The sequence below is a fragment of the Penicillium paradoxum genome (assembly GCF_028828445.1).
Source record: "Penicillium paradoxum strain IBT 22861 chromosome Unknown utg000007l_segment0_segment0, whole genome shotgun sequence".
NCBI lineage: Eukaryota > Fungi > Ascomycota > Eurotiomycetes > Eurotiales > Aspergillaceae > Penicillium > Penicillium paradoxum.
The window spans coordinates 957,909-982,576 of NW_026643185.1; the positions used below are offsets into that span (position 1 = coordinate 957,909).

Here is a 24,668-nt window from a genome sequence, read left to right on the forward strand (position 1 = left end):
CTCATTTCACTTTGATTCAGCAGGGATGTTCAAAAATCTCAAAGAAAAACGTGCTGCATTGTTTGAATCCAAGTCATCCAATGCTTCCGAAAGCGACCGCGGTCAAGATCTATCGTCGATCTTGGACCGGTCGCAGCGTGCTGACTTGACTGTCCTCGTTGCTGAGGTTGCTGAGTCAATGCGCGTTGGAATTCTAGAGCTCTTTGAAAAGACCAATCCCAAGGATGAGTCTCCCAGTCGCTCCAGCCCACAATCCTCCCGGGAGGTGGATCCCGTGGAAGACTTGCCGCCCTTACCAGCGAGACCACATGGCAATGCTGCAGCAGGGAACAGCGGAAGTCCACACCAAGGCTCTCCGGTCAAGGCGTTGAGCACTCAATCCAAAGTCACTGCCCTCTCCAGTTTTGAGGACTGGAGAGATTCCGTGTTGTTACGGGTCGGCACAGTTGTCAATAAAGATGATGACGACCAGCAACAAAAACAAGGCCAAGAAGAACTGAAAGATGCTGCCAGCTCTGATGATCTGCCACTGGACGAGGATAAAGCTAGACTGGCCAAATTACAAGAAATCTATCATCCCGTGGAAACGCCATTGGTTAATCTCCCCAAAGCAAAGAAACTGCTCATTCTTCACTCTCTTCTTCTTTTGATGCTCAGTTTAGAGCACTACAGCGCTTATTCGAGGGTCTTGATGTTGAATGTCGCATCAAGCCTAAACATAGATATCAACATTCTTAATCAAGACGAAATCAAGGTTGCTCGAGGGCTGCTACAAACGGCCTTGGCGCTCTCGGCAGACCAAGACACAAAAGAGCAACCGAAAAAAAAGGATGATATGAGAAAATGGAAGGTCGGCCTTGCATCTGTGGCTGGGGCAGCTTTGATCGGTCTCACTGGTGGACTCGCAGCTCCATTGGTAGCTGCGGGTCTTGGAACAGTTATGGGCGGATTAGGTCTTGGTGCTACTGCTGCTGCCGGGCTTCTGGGTACATTGGCTGGCAGTAGTGTTGTTGTCGGTGGCCTGTTTGGCGCCTATGGCGGCCGTATGACAGGTCGCATGATGGAAAAGTACGCTCGTGAAGTGGACGATTTTGCCTTTATTCCGATTCGAGGAGAGCGCCGCCGTAATGTTAAAGAAAAGGAGTCTGCCGAGCAAGATCATCGTTTACGAGTTACCATTGGTGTCACCGGCTGGGTCAAGGAGGAGTCGGACTTCATGATCCCATGGCGAGTGATTGGTGCCGACTCCGAAGTGTTCGGGCTTCGCTGGGAGATGGAGCCCTTGATGAAGTTGGGTAATGCGATTTCAGCACTTGTGACTAGCGCAGCATGGTCAGTCGCTGGACGCGAGGTCTTGTCTCGTACATTCTTCCACGCGATCATGAGCGCGGTGATGCTCCCCCTAGGTCTCCTGAAAGTTGCCGGCATCGTCGACAACCCGTTCAGCGTGGCCAAAGCCCGTGCCGATAAAGCGGGTGAAGTTCTCGCCGACGCCCTAATCAACAAGGCCCAGGGAGAACGGCCTGTGACCTTGATTGGGTATTCCCTTGGATCTCGACTGATCTTCTCTTGCCTCCAAAGTTTGGAAAAGAGAAATGCCTACGGCTTGGTCGAGTCGGTCATTATGATGGGATCGCCCACTCCTTCCAACACGGAGCACTGGCAAAAGATTCGTAGTGTCGTGAGCGGACGTGTTGTGAACGTATTTTCTGAGAACGATTCGGTCCTCGCATTCCTCTACCGAACCAGCAGTCTCCAACTTGGTGTCGCCGGTTTGCAGCCAATTGAAGGTGTTCCAGGCGTCGAAAATATCAATGTCAGCGAAATGATTAGCGGCCACTTGCGATACCAGTACCTGCTCGGCAGAATTCTTACCCTCACTGGGCTGCAAGATCTTGATGCCACTGAAATTGAACGTGAAGAAGCCGCCCTCGCCGCCGAGGATAAGCGACTGGAGGAGGAGCTGCGGGAGAATCAGCGCGAGGCCGGTGTTAAAGACCCGCACTCATCTGATGCTCGCGAGACCTTGAATAGCCAAGATGGCTTTGGGGAAGACACACGATTGCAGAATAAGGTTGAGGCGCAGACTCAGGAAAACATGATCAGTCACAGGATTGAGATGCTTGATATGGACGACGATGACTATTCGGCGCCTTTGAAGGAAGACCCCTCCAAGCATTCTGCGCTCTAGGCTTTAAATTTGAAATGAGAGGTTGGCGTTTGTAGATCGGCTCAGTTTCGGGTTACATTTCAGATAAAGCTCATTGAATACAAATCATTGTCAATTCTTATATCAAAACTAACACGGCCCCCTTAGCTTGCTCTCCGATCGCTCCAGTATCTTTTAGTCCAAAAATAGTTGCAATCACTGGCTTCTCTTAATTACCACTTGATACTCCAATCATATCTGACTATGAGTATCCCGCCTGTGCTGCCTGATTGGCACATCACCCCGTACGAGAAAGAAATCTAGCTCTTCATCCCTGGATTCCCAAGGATGCTTTTCAGCTAACCACCTCGCATACCAATGGAATATCTGGCAGTATTCAGGGTGGCACCGCAGCCTCAACAGATGATCACGTAGTACGCTGACGTTCGGAAGGCCAGCCAAGCACATTCCCGACCAAAGCTGCGAACTCCATATCACTCTCATGGACCCGTTTGATATTGTCAGCGGTACTCGATTGAATACCAACAGGGTGAAATAAAACAGCATGAGAACGCTGTATCTCAGGCCCATTCTCGCCAGCCAGGGATCCATCTTCAAGACAGCACACGGACAGACCGATAATTTCTCGGCGACCTTTTCCTCATACGGCGATATGCAGCTTTGTCCGTCCTTGAACCAGTGTTTGAATCGCTCCAGTCGAAGGAAAGCTGCTGTTATACCGGGTAGCTCGTCGAGGGAGTTATCCAGGAAAACATCTGTTTCAATGATTGTTCTTTCGATTTGGAAAACCGCTGTTTCCTTTCTGAGGCAGTGGAGGGTGTTGAATCTATGATTGAACCCTTTTTGGTTGAATAAGGACGATAGGTGGTGATGTAAAATGTTAAACTCGTCGTCTGACAGCGCGGGAACGTCGATATGTGGGTTCTTGAACCATAGGCCCAGACGAAGAAATGGTAGCAGGGCGATATCTTGGTCTGGGTGGTATGTATATGGAGAACTAATTGTCTCCTGCAAGCCTCCCATCTCGAAAAAATCACTTCTTCGTCCTTGCCAATGAGTTGGTGGGTCTATTGATTCCCATGATCCCACCGTACACACTCTCACCTGCTGTGTCGAAGTCGTGGGAATAAGAAGATCGACCAGTGCCGTCGTCTTCTGCCACATCAATACTACTTGACCCGGGTCCATCGAAGATGGGGGTGCCAAGTAGACCACCATGTTGGTTCTGTGATGCGGAAAGGTCTGGAAATGTGTCTTGGCCTCTTCGTTGTTCTTAAAAATCAGGTCCACATTCACGGTTCGGGATTGTAGACGGACTTTCATCCATTCGTGCTTGTCATATTCTGGGTCCAGCACAATATGCTGAGTGCATTCGTGATAGAGATGAGAGGAAATCTCATTGTAAAGGTACCCACTGGCGCAGAGGATAGATAGAGGATTGGCGCTGTACGTGGTGTGATTTGGCAGTTGGGTGTGAATAGTATCAAGGAGGTAATCCCAGATGAGCAAGCGGATCTCTGTAGGAAGCTTGGAAAGTGTACCTAGAGAAGGGAGTATTGGGACCTCCATAATGGGTGAAGCAAGGCGTGGAAAAAATGAGAACAAAGTGGTGTTAGAGATGTTGAAGGAAGAGGATATCAGTTCGACTCAACTGTCGACTCATATGCCGAGTACATCGTCGAGTTTACGTCGGAAATTCATACTACTATGCCTTTCTGGGACTTGATAACTACATGTATGTAGTTGATTTCCCGATTTGGCGCGGACTACTAGAGTCGCCCCAAGACCCCTTAGAGTTTCCACGACTGCCCCTAAATCCATGGAACTCCAAAGATAAATGCGAATGTCAGTGTTTAAAAATAGTGTTTTGGTATATTATTACATATAGATATCTAGAAAGGCTAGGTCAATGCAGAGTTTTGGGAGAAAGCTATGTCTTATTGAACTAGCTAGAGGGAGAAGGACAGAAAGAAAGAGAGAGAGGAGAGGGAAGAGGAGGAAGAAGGAACTAATTATCTGATGGGTTATGTCGGCCTGGAGCAGCAAGGCCTCAACAAGATATCTTTCGTCCAGATCATGGCTTAGCCACATGCACAACGATCTTTCCCCTGGCACGGCCAGAGCGAAGCTTCTCAAATGCCTGAATAGCATCCTCAAATTCGAAGGCAGTATCTAGCTGGACTTTGACAGCCCCCTTCTGCACCCATTCACCAATCTTCACAAGATCTTCACGAGTATTCTTGAAGAAGAAGATAACATACTTCCTCCTTCCACCTCCCAAGAACCCAGGCCAAACCAACCTATCAACAAAAGTCGTCATAGCGGACGCACCAACCTGGACAAATGCCTTGCCAGGTGCCAAGAAGTGATGCGACTCACGATAGAGCGGTGCAGGCTGTCCAATATGATCAACAATATGATCAAAAACAACCCCACGATCACGCAGCGTAGCGACCAAGTCCTTCTCAACGGAGTAGTCAATAACTTCATCAGCACCTAGTCCACGACAAAACTCCACATTCTTCGTCGAGCAGGTAGTCGTGACATGGCATCCCATCTCTTTGGCAATCTGAATCGCGTAAATACCACATCCTCCAGAACCAGCATTGATAAACACCTTATCGCCGGCATTGACGTACCCAGCCAGAGCCTGGTACGCCGTTTGGCCTGCAATGCCAATAGCAGCAGCGTGGTCTATTTCCACGCCCTCCGGCAGATGTGCAAGAAGACTTGCTGATGCGATGAGGTACTCGCCCAGCGAGCCAAACTGTGAGGGTCTGCTAAGACAGCCATAGACGAGCTGGCCTGGAGAAAACTCGGTCGCGTTATCGCCAGCGACAACGACCCGGCCGCAGAAATCCATTCCTGGGGATGCCGGTGTGCCAATTACGAGTTTGCGCGCGACAAGTCCCATTTCGGGGACTTTGAAATCGGCTGGATTGAGTGAGGCGGAGAGAACCTTCACCAGGACATTGTTGCCATGGACGGCTGGTGGTGCGCGTGCTGACGCGTCGAAATTGAGGTTCTTTTCTAGTCCATTTGTGGTGCTGGAGTAGAGCCAGGCTTTCATTTCTGAAGGAGGTGACTGCGCAGAGGCCATTTTAGATGTGTGTCTTTGTTTGGAAGTGGTGCTGTTGAGAGGTGTACATACGTCGCCACTTTTTTGGGGAGGGCGATCGCCGATGACCTCACCCGCACCAGGGTCAGTTTATTGTGTGGCCATCAACGAGGAAACCAATGTTTGAATATTTAGACATATTTAGAATTGTGAGACTAATCGTATATCTGCTCATTTTTGTTTCTTCAAGAATGTCAGGGCTCCAAGTGCAATAGCATCCACGCCCGTGCGCAACGTAGGTTGGATAACCGGCGCAAAGAACGGCGAGTGGTTACTCGGCAGCTCATCAACTGTGCCCTTCGCGACTGCATCTTCCCAGGTCTGAGAATCAGTTCCACCAAACATCCAAATAACATAAGGTGCGCCCGCAGCAGTCGCCAGTAGAGAAAAGTCCTCACTAGCAGTCGGGGGCTCCATATCAACCAAATCATCTCCGAAATACGGCTGGAAAGTCTCACGGAGAGCATCAATAGTGCGTCCATCATTGATAGTCGACGGACTCGAAGAAACAAGCTTAATCTCCGGCTTCTGTACAGCACCAGCAGCCTTACACTCAGCCTCAATAATACGATGAATCGAAGCACAAATGCGTTTTCGCAAATTTTCATCATAAGTCCGCACATTGAGCTGTAGATCAAGATATGCTGGGATGATATTCGGCGAGCTGCCAGCATGGATACTACCACAGGTAACAACCGCCAGCTTGCCCGGCGTGACTTCGCGCGAGACAATAGTCTGCAAGCGAGTGACGATGGATGCACCGATAACGATAGGATCTATTGTCGTATGCGGTGCTGATCCATGACCCCCGCGGCCGAAGACGCGGACATCGAAAGAGTCCGCGGCTGTGAGGAACGGACCTGCGCGGAGATTGATTGTGCCAGCACGCATCCGCGTCACATGCTGCGCGAGAACAACGTCCGGCTTGGGGATTCTGTCGTACAGCCCGTCGTTTAGCATCGCTTGTGCGCCGTTGAGATGTTCCTCGGCAGGTTGGAAGATGCAGATCAAGGTACCGCTCCAATGCTTGCGAGCGGATTGCAGGAGTGTAGCGGCTGCCATTAGCGTTGCGACATGGGAATCGTGTCCGCAGGCGTGCATAACAGGCTTCTTGGATCCGTCGACGTCCTTAACATGTTTTGTGCTGGCGTATGGTAGACCGGTTTGTTCTTCTACGGGCAATGCGTCCATATCCGCCCGTAGGAGGATTGTTGGGCCATTGCCATTGCGAAGGATTCCTGCTACGCCATGGCCACCGATTTTCGTGTGCACTTCGAATCCTGCTGCTTTGAGATGATCAGATGCTATCTTGGCGGTTTGCTCCTCTTGGCCTGATAGTTCGGGTTCGGTATGTAGGTGTCGATAGACATCTTCGAAGGGTTTTAGATCTGGGCGATGGCGGCTGATAATTTCACCCAGGTCTTGATTTATGTTCTCTTTATAGGTGAGCAGTTGTATTGTTTGTTTGATTATAGCAGTTCATACCTCGTAGTTGCATATTGCGGTGCTATGAAGGTCGCGAGATATCAGGTTGTGACAAATTTAAAATGGAAATCGGTTCCCTCGGCCATGATGGACCGGGGTTTTTATACCCAGACAAACTGGACGAGCAATAGACTTCGTCACTTGCCTTTGGTTCCGACGACGTTGCCGATGAGAAGAGACGACGGGTAAACACCCCCGCGTCGGCAAACCCCTCGAATCACCTTCCCCGCAGGTGCAAGTCCACGGCATGAACACCCCGGTTCCCTCGCCAATTGCGACCAGTCGCTGTTTCATTCTTTTTATTCTTATCAGGGCATAAGATCATAATAAACAGTCACTTTTGGCAGTCTAGCTTCCCACTATGGCATTTCTAGGCGGAGCTGGTGCTGGCACCTTCTCGCGGTGTCCTCGTTTGTCCCCGCTTGTCCTCGCCTTCAGGTATCTGTCCCCAGTTATCCTCGCATGTCCTCGCTCTATTGCTGCATTGCGCCATGCAACCCGTTGAAGATATCCTCTAGCCTAGCAATCTGGTTCCAACGAACTGCAGCACATAGGATCCAAAATTTAATTATTTAATAGCCCGATACTCGGCGAATGTGCACGCTAATACTCCCGAAGCAAAGGGAAATTGTCACCTGATCGTGAGGCTGAGAATATCCCCCGCTGTCCGACTCCTGAGGGCCTTCACCAACACCTTCATACCATCATACAACGCGCCGCCTACCGACTATGAATCAAATCTCGTTTGGAAACCACAGCTCGGGGCCTCAGTTTGGGATAAATCACGGAGTAATCAATGTTTTATCCGGTACGACTTTGCAGGCGTCAACCAAGCCGCGCTTAGCTGACTGAAAGCCTCTTTTGGACCAGACCGAACTGAAGACCCACAGCAGAAGGTAGACAATGGTTCGCTCCACCCCGTATAGGTTTAAGGGATTGTAGCTTACTATAGTGGTAGAGATACTTGGGTTACTGGCATTTCCGCGGATGCTAGACCGGAGAGAGAATGTCGAGCCATGTCATAGCAATACCTGCCAATGGATTTTGGAGTTGGAAAAGTACCAATCCTGGAGCAGCAAACCGCGTGGCCTACTATGGATCAAGGGCAAGCCGGGTGCGGGCAAATCGACATTGATGGCATTCCTACACGACAAACTCAAGAGTTCACAGAACGACGACCAGGGCATTCAGCTCGACTTTTTCTTTAGTGCCCGAGGCACAGATATGCAACGCACACCACTAGGCATGCTTCGGTCTTTACTGAACCAAATATTTGACCGCGATGTGACCGTACGGCCTCAGGTACGCGAGGCCTATGAACAACGATCTAGGCAGTTTGGGTACGGTGAAGGCAAGTGGGAATGGCCACAAGTGGTGCTAGAAGAGTTACTGGCAGTTGCCATCCTAGCATCCGCTAGTCGACAACGTGTGACGGTTTTTGTCGATGCCCTAGATGAGACGGGAGCCGAGTCTGCTCAAAAGCTCGCAGGGTATTTCCATCGACTTATTGACCGAGCAGAAAAGAAAAACGCTGCTATTCGAATCTGCATTTCATGTCGACACTATCCTATCGTAGGAAGTGCCCAGACTATGGAGATACATGTCGAACAGCATAATCACAACGACATCGCTACATATATTACAGACATACTTGCCGAGACAGAACTTGAGGACAGCCCTAGCGAAGACATAGGACCAGTGCTGCTAGAAAAACTGATCCAGCAAGCCAATGGTGTGTTCCAATGGGCTTGTCTCATCATGCCTCTTGCCCGACAGAGAATTCTTGAAGGGGAATCACTCGACGACATCCGTTTCTGGTTACGCGAAGTCCCAGCCGGCCTGGAAGAGGTGTATATGTATATTCTGAACGACGTGATAGAAGTGCAGAACTTGAAGCAATCGTTCGTACTGTTTCAATGGGTCTGTCTGGCCGAGCGACCACTGACTGTGATGGAAATGCGGTATGCCTTGGCAGCTGAGAATGCCGAGGTAACGTGTGCCCCAAAAGCCTGGGAGAAGATCCATGGTTTCGTTGAAAGCGACGAGCGCATGAAGCGAAAGATCAAAGCTATTTCTGGCGGATTAGTGGAAGTCGTCTCAAACTGGGCTTCCGATGAGACTGTTCAGGTTGTACACCAGTCAGTCAATGACTTCTTGCGCGCGAAAGGTCTAGCTGCTTTGAGTGATAATATCGGCGCCAGCAGTTCAGTCCTGGAAGAAGCGAATATCCTCTTACAATGTCAGGCAGATCTCTACCGACATTGTCTTGTTTATCTGGCCTCGCTCCGCATAGAGGGATATACTTCAAGTGATCCCCAAGTGAGGAGAGATGAGCTTATCCGGAGCCACCCATTACTTGCTTACGCCACTATAAATCTTTTCATTCATGCGGAGAAATCTGCTAACGCCCGTGTGCTCATGATACTGGATGAACAAGATATCCTACAGCAAGTGATAGATCAGTGGGTCCAGATTTATCGGATTCTCGACCCTCATAACCCAGCGTGCCCGTCGGAAAACATTGCAATCATTCATATGGCGGCAGCTGCAAATCTCGTTGATCTCATGGAACGTGTATCTTTGAACAGCGATGACATGGCGAGAAAAGACGGAGACGGAAATACAGCGCTCCATTTAGCAGCGCGATACGGTCATAAAACAGGGGCAAGGATTTTGCGCGAGAAAGGAGCGGACTGCGAAGCGAAGAATAGGAGAGGAAACACACCATTGAGTGAGGCGGCTAGCTATGGGCATGCGACACTTGTCGAATGGCTTCTGCACGAAGGTGCGAACATTGAAGGAACAATGGGTACAGACGGAAGTGTTCTACAAGCGGCTTCATTGGGAGGACATCAGAACATTGTTGGAATTTTGCTTGGAGCTGGGGCAGAGGTGAATGAACAGGGTGGTGAATACGGCAATGCCCTGCAAGCAGCTGCGTATGGGGAAAGCAGTGGGATCGTACAGATGCTCCTCGACGCTGGCGCCGATGTCAACGCCCAGGCTGGTAAATACGGCAATGCCCTGCAGGCTGCTGTATACAGTGGAAGTAGTGAGATCGTGCAGATGCTCCTCGACGCTGGCGCCGATGTCAACTCCCAGGGTGGTGAATACGGCAATGCCCTGCAGGCTGCTGTATACAGTGGAAGCAGTGAGATAGTGCAGATGCTCCTCGACGCTGGCGCCGATGTCGACGCCCAGGGTGGTAAATACGGCAATGCCCTACAGGCTGCTGCATACGAGGAAGACTATCAGATCGTGGCGATACTCCTCGAAGCTAGCGCCGATATCAATATCCAGGGCGGTGAATACGGCAATGCCCTACAGGCTACTGCGTATAGGAAAAGCGAGTTGATTCTGCAGATGCTCCTCGTCGCTGGCGCCGATGTCAACGCCCAGGGTGGTAAATATGGTAACGCCCTGCAAGCTGCTGCATACAGTGAAAGCAGTGAGATCGTGCAGATGCTCCTCGAAGCTGGCGCCGATGTTAACGCCGAGGGTGGTGAATACGGTAATGCCCTACAGGCTGCTGCATACAGAAAAAACAGTGAGATCATACAGATGCTCCTCGATGCTAGCGCCGATGTCAACGCCCAGGGTGGTAAATACAGCAATCCCCTACAGGCTGCTATATGCCGGGCTTGGGATAAAAGCGCCAAGGTCGTGGAGATGCTCCTCATCGCTGGCGCCGATATCAATGCCCCGCGTAGTGAATACAGCAATGCCCTACAGGCTGCTGCATTTTGGGGAAGCGTTGAGATCGTGCAGTTGCTTCTCGCGGTTGGTGCCGACATCAACGCCCAGAGTGGTCAACACGGCAATGCCCTGGAAATTGCTATATGCAGCGACCGTAGTGAGATCGTGCAGATATTCCTTTATGCTGGAGCCGATGTTAACGCCCAGAGTGGTCAATACGGCAATGTCCTACAGGTTGCTGTATGTTGGGGAAGCAGTGAGGTCGTGCAGATGCTCCTCGACGCTGGCGCCGATGTTAACGCCCGCATCGATATCAATGTTAACGGTGGTAAATACGGCAATGCACTACAGGCTGCTGTCGATAGGGAGCGTAGAGATATTATACAGATACTCCTCGATGCTGGCGCCGAGGTTAACGCCGAGGGTGGTGAACATAGTAATGCCCTACAGGCTGCTATATGGACGAATCGCAGTGAAATCGTGCAGATACTCCTCGACGCTGGTGCTAATATCAACGCCCCAGGTGGTAAATACGGCAATACCCTAAAGGCCGCTATATACACGAGAAATAGGGTGATAGTGCAGATGCTCATCGATGCTGGCGCCGATGTTAACGCCCGCATCGATATCAACGTCGCGGGTACAGAATACGACAATGCCCTACAGGTTGCTATATACTGTGAAAACAGTGAGATTGTGCAGATGCTCCTCGACGCTGGCGCCGATGTCAACGCCCAGGGTGGTAAATACGGCAATGCTCTACAGGCTGCTGTAAATACGGAAAGCAGTGAGATCGTGCAGATGCTCCTCGATGCTGGCGCCGATGTCCACACTCAGGGTGGCCAATACGGCAATGCCCTGCGGGCTGCTATATGTCACGATTACCGCCAGCCTGTTTCCTACCAGAAAAGGGGTGAGATCTTGCAGATGCTCCTCGACGCTGGCGCCGATATCGACCCCCAGGGTAGCGGATACGGCGATGTCTTACAAGCTGCTACATATAATGCTTCCCGATACCCTGCTTCCTACGGGAAAAGCAGTCAGGTCGTGCAGGTGCTCCTCGATGCTGGTGCCGACATGAACGCCCAGGGTGGTGAATTCGGCAATGCTCTATGTATTGCTGCATACTGGGAAAGTAGTGAGATTGTGCAGGTGCTCCTCGACGCTGGCGCCGATCCCAACGCACAAGGTGGTGAATACGGCAATTCCCTACAGGCTGCTATATGTAACGATGACGGACAGTCTGCTCCATACGGGAGAAGCACCGAGGTTGTGCGTATGCTTCTTAACGCTGGCGCCGATGTCAACGCTCGGGGTGGTAGATATGGATCATCTATCTTGGCAGCGATTCATCAGGGCAAAGCTGATCAAGTTCAGACGCTCCTTCACGCTGGTGCAAATCCATGGCTTGCAAATGAACTTGACCAGACTCCTCTTCATATTGCCGCTTCGAAAAATGAGGTCAGCTTTCTCCAACAGTTCCCGGACCTTCTCTGCTCTATCAATGTGCGGGACAAGCTTTTGCAAACCCCACTTCATTTGGCTATTTGTCTCGGTCATATCGATTTTGCCACACGTCTCTTCCATCTTGATGCCAATCCTTCTCTTCGAGATGGTTATGGCAGAAATATCCTTGACTGGGTAAATGGAAATGAAAGCCTGATGCACCAAATTCAAACCCACTTCCCTTCAATTGTTGCGACCCCTGATTCTGCCCAAGAGCTTGCTGTTCGCCAATCCATCCTTCACATCTCAGATACGCTTCTTCAGTCTCAGTTGCACTTCCCCTGGCCCCTTGTGAATCAACTAGGGCGGTATCTGTTGTTTATCGGCGACCTAGACAATGCCCAATATCTATTTCAGCTGCATTTGTCTCAGGATACCTTTATTGGGACCCCCTCATACAAGCCTGATTGTGACAGTTGTAGACAGCCCATCGACGGCTCTCGCTTTGTGTGTAAAACCTGTGCCCATGTGGATCTATGCTCGCACTGCGTGCAGAATTATCCCTTCCACAGTCCATTACACCCAAATCAAAAGCATGAGACCTTTGAGGTGTCACTTGTGCTTGATGAAAAATTTGTGTCCACTGCTTCGACATCAGAGACGTTGAGAAACCTTCTTGAAGAGCTTTCTGCGTCAAATACCCACGGAAGCGGGAAGGGGCCATCACATGATTCCGTGGCTTGTCTGCCATCCACAGTCACGGTACCCAAAAGGACAGCTGTGACTTCAATGGCTCTCCTAGGTCCAAGCTCGACGTTCTGGCTTCTTTCGTTTGGGCTTATGGCAGTGTCGCTTACATACTGGTATACCTTGATCTGATTGAATATATTCCTCGCTTTCGCTGTCTCTAGCTTGTCATTATTAAAGAACGATCGCTCTAGTATACTGTTACCACACCCTGGACTATCATCTTCTGTGTGGCTTTCGTACGAAATATCCCTTAGCTTTATCCTATTATCCAAACTGGCGAAAACGCTATATCCCGACCTGCGACTAGTGCTTCTGATATCCAGTATCTCGGGGTTCTTAACAGCATTCGCCTCCTAGCTTTCCTGGCAACTATTCCGTTGTCCTCTCCCCGACGACTTGAATAGTACTATCCGATTTGGGGACATTTGGCACAATCCAAGTGAAGCCAATGTAGGCTGGGCCATAATCTTGTCATATCAATAAAGTAAAATGGAATGTTAGGGTTAGACATACAGTTCTTCTGTGTCGTATCTGGTACATGTGACTCCCGGTCGTCTTGTCCACTTTTAATTAAGTTGACCAACTTGACTGGGTTGTAATTCTCTATTGTAATGCTATAAGAAATAGGATTACCGTCCTTCTTTATTATCTCAGTTGATTTAGGCAGCCACAGCAAAGGGAGGGGACGGTGCCATGCTGATTTGCAATATTGAATTGAAAGTACATAGCAACCAGCTTTGAAAGTAGGCAGACAAAGATAGTGAGGGGTAGAAACTTTGAAACAAGCCATATCACATTGCTTCAATCAGCCTAGGTGGCAAATTTTGTCGATGGGTTACATTCTAGGCTCAAGTGTGAAGTGCATACTACCAAATGAGAGAGGGAGGGCATTCGATGCGGGCTAGAACATCGGCTTGGGAATATTGGTAATTGGCATAATCGAATAAAATGATTGGAAATCATACGCAGGAACCCTATTTAAGTATGGGTGCACGATAAAAAACCGGCACGATAGGTGCAGCTATTGTATTCCATAGTCATGTTGAGGATATATATATTACGGAGCCCGGGTGTTTATTTTGAAAAGTCCAAAATGAAAAGTTTGGACGTCCAATCACAATAAAGATGACGATGTGATTCCCCAGGAAACTATATTGAAATTGCATGCCTAGGTGAATAATATGCACTAGACCTGTTGCGATAATCCTTGTCCAGCTGAGCGACGAACTTTATCAAGTCTTCATTGAAACAAGGCGTTCTCTGCCTTGCGCTCGGGCCAGGCAAAGCCACAAGTGTCAGACAGGGTTTATTCATGATTGTTATGCTGAACAGATTTCTTGCTGCCTGCAGATTCAGCAATTTGAGGGTTACAATTCGTTTGTTTTTGCCCTGTCAAGCAAAACATACACCTGTGCGTAATCCGTCGCATGTCGGCTGCTTGCAGTTCGTCAGCATCGGCCCGGGCCCACTAGTGGACCCTCGATGGTTCCTCAGCCACTCATCTTGGAGTACGCGATGGAGAGCCAGCTGAATTTTTCATCGACCAAAAAAAAGAAATCTTGAGGTGTTTTTGTAGGAATAGCCGAACGCGGGGGTCGAACCCGCAGCCTTAAGATTAAGAGTCTTACGCTCTACCGATTGAGCTAGCCCGGCCGGGCTGTTGTAGAACGTTGCATGAACACAATTGATATTGGCATACTGCCAGGCTCCGGTTAGGCCTTGACTTGGTCAATAGTTAGTATGGGGGTAGCAAACAAATAACGCAAGGGGCTGAACGTTGAGGTGAGAGATATTCCATCATGGCAAGGGTGGATTGGGGTATGATGGAATCCTCGAATGACAAAAGAGAACAATCTGTCCCTTCGAGGTTGTCGCGCGCGACGGGAGGACAGGTGTCCTGGTATAAGCAATGTGACTCGCTGGTGCCTGGGGAGGCAGCGATAAAAAAAAAGCATTGAACGAAAAAACGAAATCTGACGTGCGCGTCAAGCGACGCGAATTGTCAGACGAGGAAAGCAATCAAGAGTCTGGTCATAATCGAAAAAGGATCCTTGGCCTGAGCACTGGCCTAGCTAGCACGGACAATTTGGGGAACGGAACCCCATAAGAAGAGATCAGTGGCTGGTGTATCGAATCATGAATGAGAGATAGAGAAAACGGTGGCGGAGGCTCAGCATCATTCCAAACTGGGAATAAGCTGGAAAAAGCACTGGATGAGAGGCTTCGTTCGGAGTGTAGAGGCTGGTGGCTTGCGGCTGAGGGCACAGGTTGAGGCTAGTGACAATCCCCAGATACGGGGGGGCCAAGATGAATCCGAGATCGCACGCTATTCTTGGAGAATCTGAAACGTTCTAGTATCCCCAAATATGGAACAAGCGAACAATGCTCAAAGCATGATGTGATTTAGGCACTGCCAGAGCTGTCTCAGTAGACGCTGATAGAGATGGCGGCCGTGGGGGGCCTATGAGTGTAAGGAATGTGCGGGCAAGAACCCCTTCCATCGAACATCCGTGAATGTAATGGTGTGGTCAAATCTTCAAATTCTATTTCCAAGGTGAGAAACCAAAGGGCGCAAATGACATCGACCTGAGGCCATTTCTCAGGGGGGACACGAGACCCTTGTCATAGCGCAGGAACACGAGAATCAGAAGCCACACGACATCCTTGAATGGATCGGACCGATGATGACCTGCGTAATGAGATTACCGTGTCAAATACTTGATGTCATGAGGTTATGGCTTCAAAAAATCATTAGTGCCTTTGTGAAATTGCGGTCGGGAACCCAAAGGGCACTGGTGGAAGATGCATGACATTGAGAGCGTCTAGAGGCAGACCGTTCATTAGGCGGATTGGGCCAATCAGAGGGTCGGCTGGCGTAAATACGGCGGTGTTCGAAGCCAAGGCACAGCCTCCCTAGCCACAGACAGTCGAGATAGGCCGGTACGAGGAAAGTACCTGGTGCGTGCTTGATTTAGTGTGAAGCGCCAAGTACTATGAAGGTAGTGCAGATCTCCCAGGCTCCACAGACGCCATACCCTCCAGGCTCCAGGGCAGCATCTATAGCCCGCATGAGACCTGCATACTATATAACGGCGCTCTCCCCCCTCCCTTTCCACTAGAACATCTGCCTCAAACCACATACATTTGACATACATTGGAACATTCCAAATCTATTGTCACACTTAAATCTCAGTTAACTCCCGGATCATCTACATACGGTGGTCATCTACCATCTTCGCGTGACACCCCATACATCAGTCACAGTGTCGCCCTATCGCTCCACCTCGTACTTCGTGGATCCTTCGACTCTCTCGACACGAGAAAGATCTCCTCCCCGTCTAAATCTGAGACGACGTCTACTTGGACTACGGCGCACCAACAGCATGCCTGCTCCTATTGAGATAACAGAACCCGTCGTTGTGGTACGCGAGCTTCACGACGACGAAAAGCTGGTCGTCACTGACTTCGAACGTCATGCCAAACGCTGCCGCGACTGCTCTGATGCTGTCCAGACACACAGGGATGGCCGCACACTCTGCGAGTCAGGAAGCACCCGCGCCCGCGATGTCACCAACTACCTCTACAGCCGCAACGGGAAGCACTTCTCGACTGTGGATTACGAGAACGGCAAATACACTCGAGTGAAGCTGCCCCGGGAGGACTTCGCTGTCCGCAACCTTCTCACAGCCTTGGAACAGGGTATGCGTCTTCGCCCAAAGCCCGCCCTTGTCCAGCCTGTCCAGCCCGTCCAGCCCGTCCAGCCCACCGAAACTGTCAGCTACGACCCTACCTACCTCGTTCCAGCTCGCCGCGTCAGCGGCAGGCAGGTTCGTCCTCGCTCCACATCCCCTGAGACCTATCAGATCATCGAGAGATCTCCTCGCAATTCCCGCTCTCCTACTTCGATCCTGTACCGCTCCCCCGGTGGCTCCTCCAGCCGCCCATCATCTAGCCGTGGATCGCTGTACAGCACCGACCAACTGGAACGTGTGGAGCGTCAGTATGAGACCCCTCGCCGCTACGTTGAGAGCTCTTCCAAGTATCACCGTTGAGCGTATACGTGGCAGCAATTTTCAACTCTGGTTTATCGAAATACGGTTATACGACTACAACCCACCCCAATCGCTTTGAAGAAACTTCAATTCGTTCATGATGGGCATTGATTGCCCCCTTTAGACCGCGAGACGGTCTTTGCCGGTAATGTGCAAGTAGCACATTACTGGCCCCCACCCAGTCTTTGAAGACCTGGATTGATTGGGCTTGCCTGGATGCGCCCTCGGAAATTCACTTTCCTGCTTTTTTTCCAGCTTTGATTTCTGACTCGAGCCCACGGGGTCCCTAGATTTGGGGGCTTTCCCCAGTCTGGGACCCCGACTTCAATGTGACTCGAGAATTGACTTGACTGCACACAGTAATCTGCAAGCTTGGCCTCGCCCCATTACTGGTGCACTCTTCCGGGAAGGATGTGCGTGTGGGGGCTGAGCCAATGACAGATGCAGAAAGTCGACGATGTTCATGCGTGTTGTTTTGTTTTGTCTCCTGCTGCACGTTTTATTGGCTATCGTTACTGTGACTCATGATTTATGCGGAGAAGCTTGTCTTTCGCGATGATTTTACCATTTTCCTTTGTTTGATGATTGGAATGTGTCCTTGGGCACAAGGCTGTCAACCTTTACACTCTTTAGAACAGCCCCCGCTCATGAGAATGAATATGCTGTACGGGTTATGAAACATTGAATATTTTTTGGAACTGTCTTTCATGTTTGAAAATAGGAAATTTAAAATAGACAAGTGCTAGGCAGCGAGACATCGGCATCTGTTCTCAAGCATAGCACATTGGTCGGCGATCTAGACATGGAATAACCCCACGTTGGCCAAGGCGCGATGATCATGAAATCCACTCACACTCTTTCTCGCCATTCACATTACTCTTCTCGAGGCCGTTACCAGTTCCATACGTGACTCACTGCGGGGTTGTGGCTGAGGCCTCTGGAATGACAGATTCTGCCTGAGGCGAGAAAGCAGGTCCCGTTCATATGCATGAATGCATCTCTACAGATCCACGAATAAGGACATGTGAATCTCGATGATGATGTCGAACAGCATGTCAAAGAGTGACAGACAATGTGTCACCAGGTGAACAAGCGACAGTGACCAGCGATACTATCTCTAGTAAACTCTGTGTGATTATTTCTCAAGTCACGATACCAAGTCAAACCGCTTAAATTAGTCACGGATAGGGCATGAATATTGCTGTGCTAAGTAATTCCCAGAATAGATAAATCGCGTATTTCTTAGTTATAATAATTCGGCACTTTCAGTCCCTTGAACTCGAACGACGTGTTTTCCCGCCGGTCAATGACAGTCCTATGGTGGACATCCCGAACCCGCGCTCGAACGTATTCAGTCCCCGTAGCAGCAGGCTGACTCTGGTCTTTATCTTCTTCCGAGAGCAAGCCCAGACGCTCAAGCACAGGCGATGGCACTGTCCTCATAACAGTATGATCTCCTGGTCGACAGAAATAGAGTAATCCAAGACGAGGGATACTGATCTGATCTCTGGGGGGTGTCACAACACGATGGATTGTGGATTTGATGAAACCTGTTGTCCTGTTAGCTGCAGCCCGGCTATCATGCTTTAGGCACTTACCATTGGTAAGGAATGATAACGTGTCAGCAGCATTGCACGTAATCCCACCCTCGACCGGCTTCACGTATTTCCAATCTCCATCAGACGTGCGGATCTGCAAGCCCGCAACATGTTGAGAGAAAAGCAGCGTCAAGCTACCAAAGTCCGTGTGACCACCTTTGGTATAGCCCTGTGCCTTGTCCCACTCTTCTTGGGTGCGGGTGTTGTAAATCATATATCGCAAATGGTCATCAGAGCGCTTGTTATATGCATGGGCATCAACGAGGAAATTTTCCGGCAATTCTAGGATAATCGCCATAAGGACGAATAACTTCCTGATAACCTTGTCAAAAAGATCGCGGTGGAAGTCCGCAATCTCATCGTAGTTCTGACGAACAACCCGGTGTTTAGGAACATCATCCCACTCAGGGATGGCTTTGGGAACATTAAGCTGCATAAGTTAGCGCTTATCCTCGATCATGAATTTAGCAAGGTAGGTACGTTACCATTTCTACGTTATCTTTGACACCCGTCTCTCCAATCCACCTCGAGTTCTCCCGATAGCCGAAATACTCACCCTCGGAGAAATTGCATTCAAAGCTTCGTTTCTCCTCCAGGGACTCTTTGAAAAATGCATCTCCGATACTGAATTGGCGTAGGACTTGCTCGTCGCCAAGCCCGTGGCCTACCACCACCCAAAACCCGACTCGGGTCACCGCATCGTATAGTTGTTTTGCGAGCTCTTCCTTTCCGCCGGGCTCGTCGAAACGAGATAGATCAATTTCAACAAGTGGAGCCCAATCAAGCTTCTCTTCTGTGGGTGAGGGACGAACCCATGGCTTGATTGGGACTTTTTCGGTTGGGGGTTGGTCTACTAAAGCGGCGGGAGCCATTTTGCTCTTGAAATAGACAGTCGCAATGACAGATGTGAAAGAGAATTAGGATGTAAAATCAATCTGTCTAAATATTGGAGATCAGCTGGTGATTCACTGTATACTCCGGAGTGTTTTCGGAGGTTTCTTTCGGTGATATACATCCCATTGCTTGGAAGGATGCGGGGTCTTATGGTATCATGCTGGCCTTGGATTGCGCTATATATGACGACTTTTGTATGCCGTGAACTAACTATATGTTGAATAGTGTTTGGCAGACTGAGCTTCTTTGCCAGTACTCCCTGGCCTATAAGGCTCCAGTTTTCCCAGTTCTGAGAATCATAGTTTCTTCTCCTTCTCTCTCTCTCTCGCCTGTAGTCCGAAGAGTGATGAGCCCTCTTTGCTAGTCTAGGATCACTAGCACTTCCCAGACCTTTCTAGATTTCTCCTACAGACTACCGAGCCCCGCAAGGCAAGCCGAGTGGTCACTCGACAGATCAACACCACATTTACCCCATTTTCGTCCGAACAGAGACGTCAACATGGCTGATCCAGCCCGTGATAGTCTGAGATAGGCGCTCGGACCTGTTACGCAGGGAACTGATACCGTGCCTGACGCACAGCCAGATTCCGGGTCCAACGACGACCAAGGTGGGTTGGATCAAGCTGATGAGATGTATGTCGTTAGTCAAGGCTTGACCCTCCCGAAACCTCTCTTGCAAAGATCTAGATGATTAGTGAGTTGAAAAGAATAACGAAAAACGTCAAGGCCTGTCATGCTAAAATAGTATACAATCGGTGCAACTAAATCATTAGGTGTTCGAACGAAGTTGGAGTTAGGAAAGTCAAGAGGCTACCACCTTCGTCTGAACTGGTGTAAGAGCGATAGAAAGGATGGAAACATGTTTAAGGGAAACAAATCAGCTTGAGTGTGGATGGAGATATGAGATGAAGATGATTAACACTGAGCGTCGTTATAAAACTAATATACTTGCTAAAAGCCCCCTAGGGGCGCATGCATATCCAAGATTAAAACGATGATGTACCAATGCAATCGGCCAGGGGAAGAGAGAAAAAGAAAAAGAAAAATTTAATATATTTTTTATTTGGACTGTTGCAAAAGAGAGATTGTTGAAAGTCAAAGGATCTCAATCCTTCAGTACATCCATGAACCAATCACTGCGCAGCGACTCCCCAGGGCAGCTCCCCGTTAAATTTAGGCTGCCCCTTGCTCTCAGGCGCAGCAACATCAAAGTCCCAACGATCCGGTACCTCCAATCCACCTTCAAAATGATGCCTGACGAAGAGCAAGGAAACACCATCCCGGTACAGCCAAGCGTCTTCCGTCCGGCGCTGCCACTGCTCCAGAGTAGTCCTCATCTCCTCGAGAATGGTCTGATACTCGGGGTCCTTTGCAAGATTGCGAATCTCGTTTGGATCCGCTTGAATATCATAAAGTTCTTCAGCTGGACGGAAGAAGTAATCCTTCAAAGGCCTGGACCCAATCATCTTAGGACTGGTATCGGCATTTCGAATCTCCTCCCATGTCAATGAGCCGTAGATGTCAGCAGCGAAGGGAAAATCTAGTCGCCAGGCGATGTTGCGGTGGTACTTGTATCGACGGTTGCGCATCATGCGCGTAGGCCAGTAATTGGTGGCCTCGTGGAATGTGTGCGATCCAAAGACCTGCCCCCAGTCCTCGAGGGGGGATGCTTCACTGAGAATTGGGAGGATCGAACGGCCGATCCGGTCTGGGTGCTCGGGGCTAGGATGCTTGGCATAATCGAGAAGTGTAGGCAGAATATCGATATATGAAACCATGTTTGGGTTGGTGATGCCAGCAGCTGAGCCAGGGCATTTCATGATCAATGGTAGACTGACACCGGCGTCATAGAGGGTTGTTTTGGAGTTGATGAACGGAGGCCCATTGTCACTTAGGAAGATGACTAGAGTATCATCCTCTAGCCCGGAATTCTTCAGTCCCTCTAGCACCATACCGACACCTTGATCCAATCGGGAGATAGACTTGTAATATTCCGCAAATTCATAGCGCACACCGGGCAGATCATTGACAAATGGTGGAACTTCCACGTCGTCCGGGGAGTAATCGACCTTCTTCACACGTGCATCATATTCGCCATCATTCCCAAATCCAGAACGGGTCCAGTCCCGGTGCGGATCAATGAACGCGACAGTCAAGAAGAATGGCTTGTCGTCTGCACGAGACTTGTCAAAGAATGCGGAAGCCTGATCAGCAACTGCTGCCACATCACGACTATCACTCTCTGCGCACATCTCCCATGGGTAAACATTCGACGGACCAACATGGAGCTTTCCAATCAAGCCAGTGGAGTACCCGTGTTTTGAGAAGAGAGCAGGTGCAGTCTCGACATGGTCGAAGGTCGTGAAATGGTGTCGGCCATTGTGCAGGCCATATTGCCCATTTTGGTGAGTGTGCAGGCCAGTATAGACGACGGAGCGACTGGCACTGCAAGAAGCAGTTGATGTAAAAGCCTGATCGAACTTCGTTCCCTCGGAGGCTAGCTTGTCCAGGTTTGGGGTTTGAATCTTGCTATTCCCGTAACAGCCAAGTTGTTTTCCCAGATCATCGGCGATCATGAGGAGGATGTTGCGTTTAGCCATGTTTGATGTGAGAATCAATTATCTTCTACAACGGAGATGTGTGAGTTGATTTTTGGGAACTGGTGACTGGGATCCGCGCCATAATATTCTTTAGTTCTGCGATAAACGGATGTCGGTTTGTTTATCGTGGCAACGTGGGGGCCAGACCTATTGCGCGGATGTCGGTCGGATCTCGCGTAGGAATAGATTGCTGGCCCCATTTGGTTCTGATGGGGCTTCTCGCGCAATCTCGTGAGTTAATGTCGTGATATAATATGTCTAGAGAACCTAAAACACACGAAGTGATAGAGCTATCAGAATGAGCTAACCATGTCTTCCGTGCCTAGGTGGCTAGAAATGGACGATGGGAGGGGAGAGGGGAGCGCAAGATGAAAACGCCCCTGGACATTTGTGCTCTATCTGCCTGGGGCGCTCAGGCACCGAGGCCTTCAACATGTTGATTTTAGTTGCTTTCACCGAGGTTTGGTCTACAGTAGCAAAGATGTAGCAAAAGATTCGAAAAATCACGAAAAGGCGGAGGACATATGGAATATCTTCATTCTCCATCGCAAATAACCATTCTAGTCTACAGATTGTAGCTTACCGCGATGCCAGCGTTGAGGGTCAACTTGAGACTACCGAAGAATAGCGAGAAGATGGGAAAGATGAGAAAATATGGGAAGCATAAACCAATTCTAGCTATCTGGAAAACCAGGAAAACAGATGCATTCGTGTATAATATCCTGAAGATCAACAAAACTCTTTCTAGGATATACATCGGTTTGCACAAACAAATAAGTCAAAGCAAGTCGAAGACATCCTAGCACCTACTATTAATTAAAAGATTGTATATATCGAACTACTATCTACTCCTTCGACTCTTTGACGGTGGTCACTCCCACTTTTCCCGCATTCAACTGCTCCTTCGCCTGCTCAATATCGGTAATAAACCGACTGGGTTCGGATTTGGCTTTGAACGCCCAGATGCTTTGGTTATTGAACACATCGTCGATCTCCTCGAGTGACTTGCCACAGGTCTCTGGGAAGAAAAGGAAGACGTGGACTGCGGCAGCCATACAAGTACTTCCGAACACGCAGTACATCTAGCGAAGTCAGTGATATCCTATATAACTTTAACAGTTATTGAACGCACCTTCCATTGAATATGCTGGAATCCAGGTGGGGAGAAGAATGTCAAAGCAAAGTTGCAGACCCAGTTGAAGCATGTCGCCAGAGAAACTGATTTGCTGCGGATGTAGAGGGGAATGATCTCGGGGGGATAGGCCCTGTTAGAGCAAAGTTAGTTATTGTAGTCAGCAGAAATTCCTGCAAGTGATTGAACATACCATCCTAAAGGTCTTCAAGGGAGAAAAAGGTTAGCTAGCAGACTTTTGCAATCCATATGACAGAGAGTACTCACCCCCAAGTAGGCGCATAGACCGCAATGAACAGGTAAGAACAGGCAATAATTGCCTTTGACGCCCGGCCATTGTTGACCATCCACGTAACTGTAGGAGAACCCTTAAGGCCACCTGGAACAGCCTCGCCGTATGTTTTCATAAGCCCTCCCTGAGTGAACTGAAGGATTGACATGCCGATAGCACCTGCAATGAACAAACGGCGGCGTGGAAGACGATCAATGAAGAGTAGTGCGGGAAGTGTCATGACAACATTGATAATGTATTGGATCGTCGCGGACAGAAGTGCGTTGTTGCCTGACAGTCCAGCCATCTGCAGATATGTTAGTCCAATATTCACATCGGATGGCATTGCACGCGGTTCTTACTTGGAAAATGTAGACAATGTAATACATCATAGCATTTGTACCGCTGAATTGAGACCAAACATGGGTGAAAATGCCACAGTGTACGCGAACAATATTTCGGGAGTTGAACACCTCCGACCAGGAGGTGCTCTGATATTGGCGCTCAAGTCTGGGGCTCGGTCAGTAACAGCAAAGGAATCAGTTGGAAAATAGATATCGACTGCTTACTCAAGCTTCTCTCTAATTTCAGTGACTTGCGCTACCACGAGGGGATCAAGGGTATCGCCCTTGGCGTGTAGTCGGGCAATGATCTCTGTAGCCTCCTCCCATCGGTCCTGTGTGGCCAGCCAGCGAGGGGACCTTGGCATCATGGGCAGAACGGACAGAAGGATAATAGCTGGTATCATCTGGAGACCCCAGGGAAGACGGAACACCGCGGTAGTTTTCAAGAACGTCGATCCGTATGATATGAAGTACATAATGAGGATCTGAGACAGCATTAGCCACGCGCAATCGAAGAGACATGAATTGAGCACATACACCCCAAGTAATCATCCACTGCTGCAAGCTAAGAAGTCTACCGCGCTGGTGCGGAAGACTGATCTCAGCAATCAAAATGGGACTGGAGATGATGTTAGTGGCGGTGACAAGTTCAGCATAGCGCACATCTTACCCTTGGCTGGTAAGTATTCCAACGGAGAATCCATTGATAATGCGCGAGGCAATCAGCATGGCAGTGTTTTGCACCGCACACATCAAAATCGAGCCGATCAACCACAAAATACACGCAATCACCATCGAGTCGCGTCGACCATATCGATCACTTGTCCAAGACGAAAAGAGCGCACCAAGCAGCGAACCACCGGCCATACTGGCTGTGATACCACCTTGTGCAACTGAATCCGGCTTGTTGAAGTAGGTCTTATATTGATCGGTGCCAATGATTCCAGACATGCTCGAAACATCGAAGCCCTGGATGAGACCGCCAATGGTCGCCAGCCCACTGACGAGGTAGACATTGCTGAACTGAGGTATTTTGCCCATTGTGACGAGCTTGAATCACAATTTGACGCAGAGAAAAGGTCACAGCATATAGAAAGGTGTTATATGGTCTG

The 24,668-nt window shown here is 49.5% G+C and overlaps 9 protein-coding genes across 9 annotated transcripts; 3 read left to right on the plus strand and 6 right to left on the minus strand.

Annotated features, from left to right (window-relative positions):
• Positions 1-25: 25 nt before the first annotated feature.
• N7457_007941 (DUF726 domain protein) lies at positions 26-2,191 on the plus strand (the record flags this gene model as incomplete). The annotated part of the gene is made up of 1 exon (XM_057178984.1): positions 26-2,191. One exon carries the CDS (start codon positions 26-28, stop codon positions 2,189-2,191), a length of 2,166 nt encoding a protein of 721 aa, XP_057027370.1.
• A 385-nt stretch (positions 2,192-2,576) lies between these two features.
• N7457_007942 (uncharacterized protein) lies at positions 2,577-3,739 on the minus strand (the record flags this gene model as incomplete). The annotated part of the gene is given in 2 exon segments (XM_057178985.1): positions 2,577-2,679; positions 2,697-3,739. The coding sequence occupies 2 exon segments, from the start codon at positions 3,737-3,739 to the stop codon at positions 2,577-2,579; spliced, it is 1,146 nt and encodes a 381-aa protein (XP_057027371.1).
• A 505-nt stretch (positions 3,740-4,244) lies between these two features.
• N7457_007943 (NAD(P)-dependent alcohol dehydrogenase) lies at positions 4,245-5,270 on the minus strand (the record flags this gene model as incomplete). Its single annotated transcript, XM_057178986.1, has 1 exon — positions 4,245-5,270. The coding sequence occupies one exon, from the start codon at positions 5,268-5,270 to the stop codon at positions 4,245-4,247; it is 1,026 nt and encodes a 341-aa protein (XP_057027372.1).
• A 189-nt stretch (positions 5,271-5,459) lies between these two features.
• Positions 5,460-6,786, minus strand: N7457_007944 (putative zinc metallopeptidase; the record flags this gene model as incomplete). The annotated part of the gene is made up of 2 exons (XM_057178987.1): positions 5,460-6,724; positions 6,774-6,786. 2 exons carry the CDS (start codon positions 6,784-6,786, stop codon positions 5,460-5,462), a joined length of 1,278 nt encoding a protein of 425 aa, XP_057027373.1.
• A 974-nt stretch (positions 6,787-7,760) lies between these two features.
• On the plus strand, positions 7,761-12,794 carry N7457_007945 (uncharacterized protein; the record flags this gene model as incomplete). The annotated part of the gene is made up of 1 exon (XM_057178988.1): positions 7,761-12,794. The coding sequence occupies one exon, from the start codon at positions 7,761-7,763 to the stop codon at positions 12,792-12,794; it is 5,034 nt and encodes a 1,677-aa protein (XP_057027374.1).
• A 3,254-nt stretch (positions 12,795-16,048) lies between these two features.
• On the plus strand, positions 16,049-16,717 carry N7457_007946 (uncharacterized protein; the record flags this gene model as incomplete). The annotated part of the gene is made up of 1 exon (XM_057178989.1): positions 16,049-16,717. The coding sequence occupies one exon, from the start codon at positions 16,049-16,051 to the stop codon at positions 16,715-16,717; it is 669 nt and encodes a 222-aa protein (XP_057027375.1).
• A 1,242-nt stretch (positions 16,718-17,959) lies between these two features.
• On the minus strand, positions 17,960-19,187 carry N7457_007947 (uncharacterized protein; the record flags this gene model as incomplete). The annotated part of the gene is made up of 3 exons (XM_057178990.1): positions 17,960-18,267; positions 18,316-18,745; positions 18,801-19,187. 3 exons carry the CDS (start codon positions 19,185-19,187, stop codon positions 17,960-17,962), a joined length of 1,125 nt encoding a protein of 374 aa, XP_057027376.1.
• A 1,155-nt stretch (positions 19,188-20,342) lies between these two features.
• Positions 20,343-21,809, minus strand: N7457_007948 (sulfatase family protein; the record flags this gene model as incomplete). The annotated part of the gene is made up of 1 exon (XM_057178991.1): positions 20,343-21,809. The coding sequence occupies one exon, from the start codon at positions 21,807-21,809 to the stop codon at positions 20,343-20,345; it is 1,467 nt and encodes a 488-aa protein (XP_057027377.1).
• An 845-nt stretch (positions 21,810-22,654) lies between these two features.
• Positions 22,655-24,597, minus strand: N7457_007949 (sugar porter family MFS transporter; the record flags this gene model as incomplete). The annotated part of the gene is made up of 8 exons (XM_057178992.1): positions 22,655-22,891; positions 22,942-23,074; positions 23,135-23,146; positions 23,209-23,519; positions 23,575-23,722; positions 23,782-24,041; positions 24,094-24,175; positions 24,227-24,597. The coding sequence occupies 8 exons, from the start codon at positions 24,595-24,597 to the stop codon at positions 22,655-22,657; spliced, it is 1,554 nt and encodes a 517-aa protein (XP_057027378.1).
• Positions 24,598-24,668: the final 71 nt, after the last annotated feature.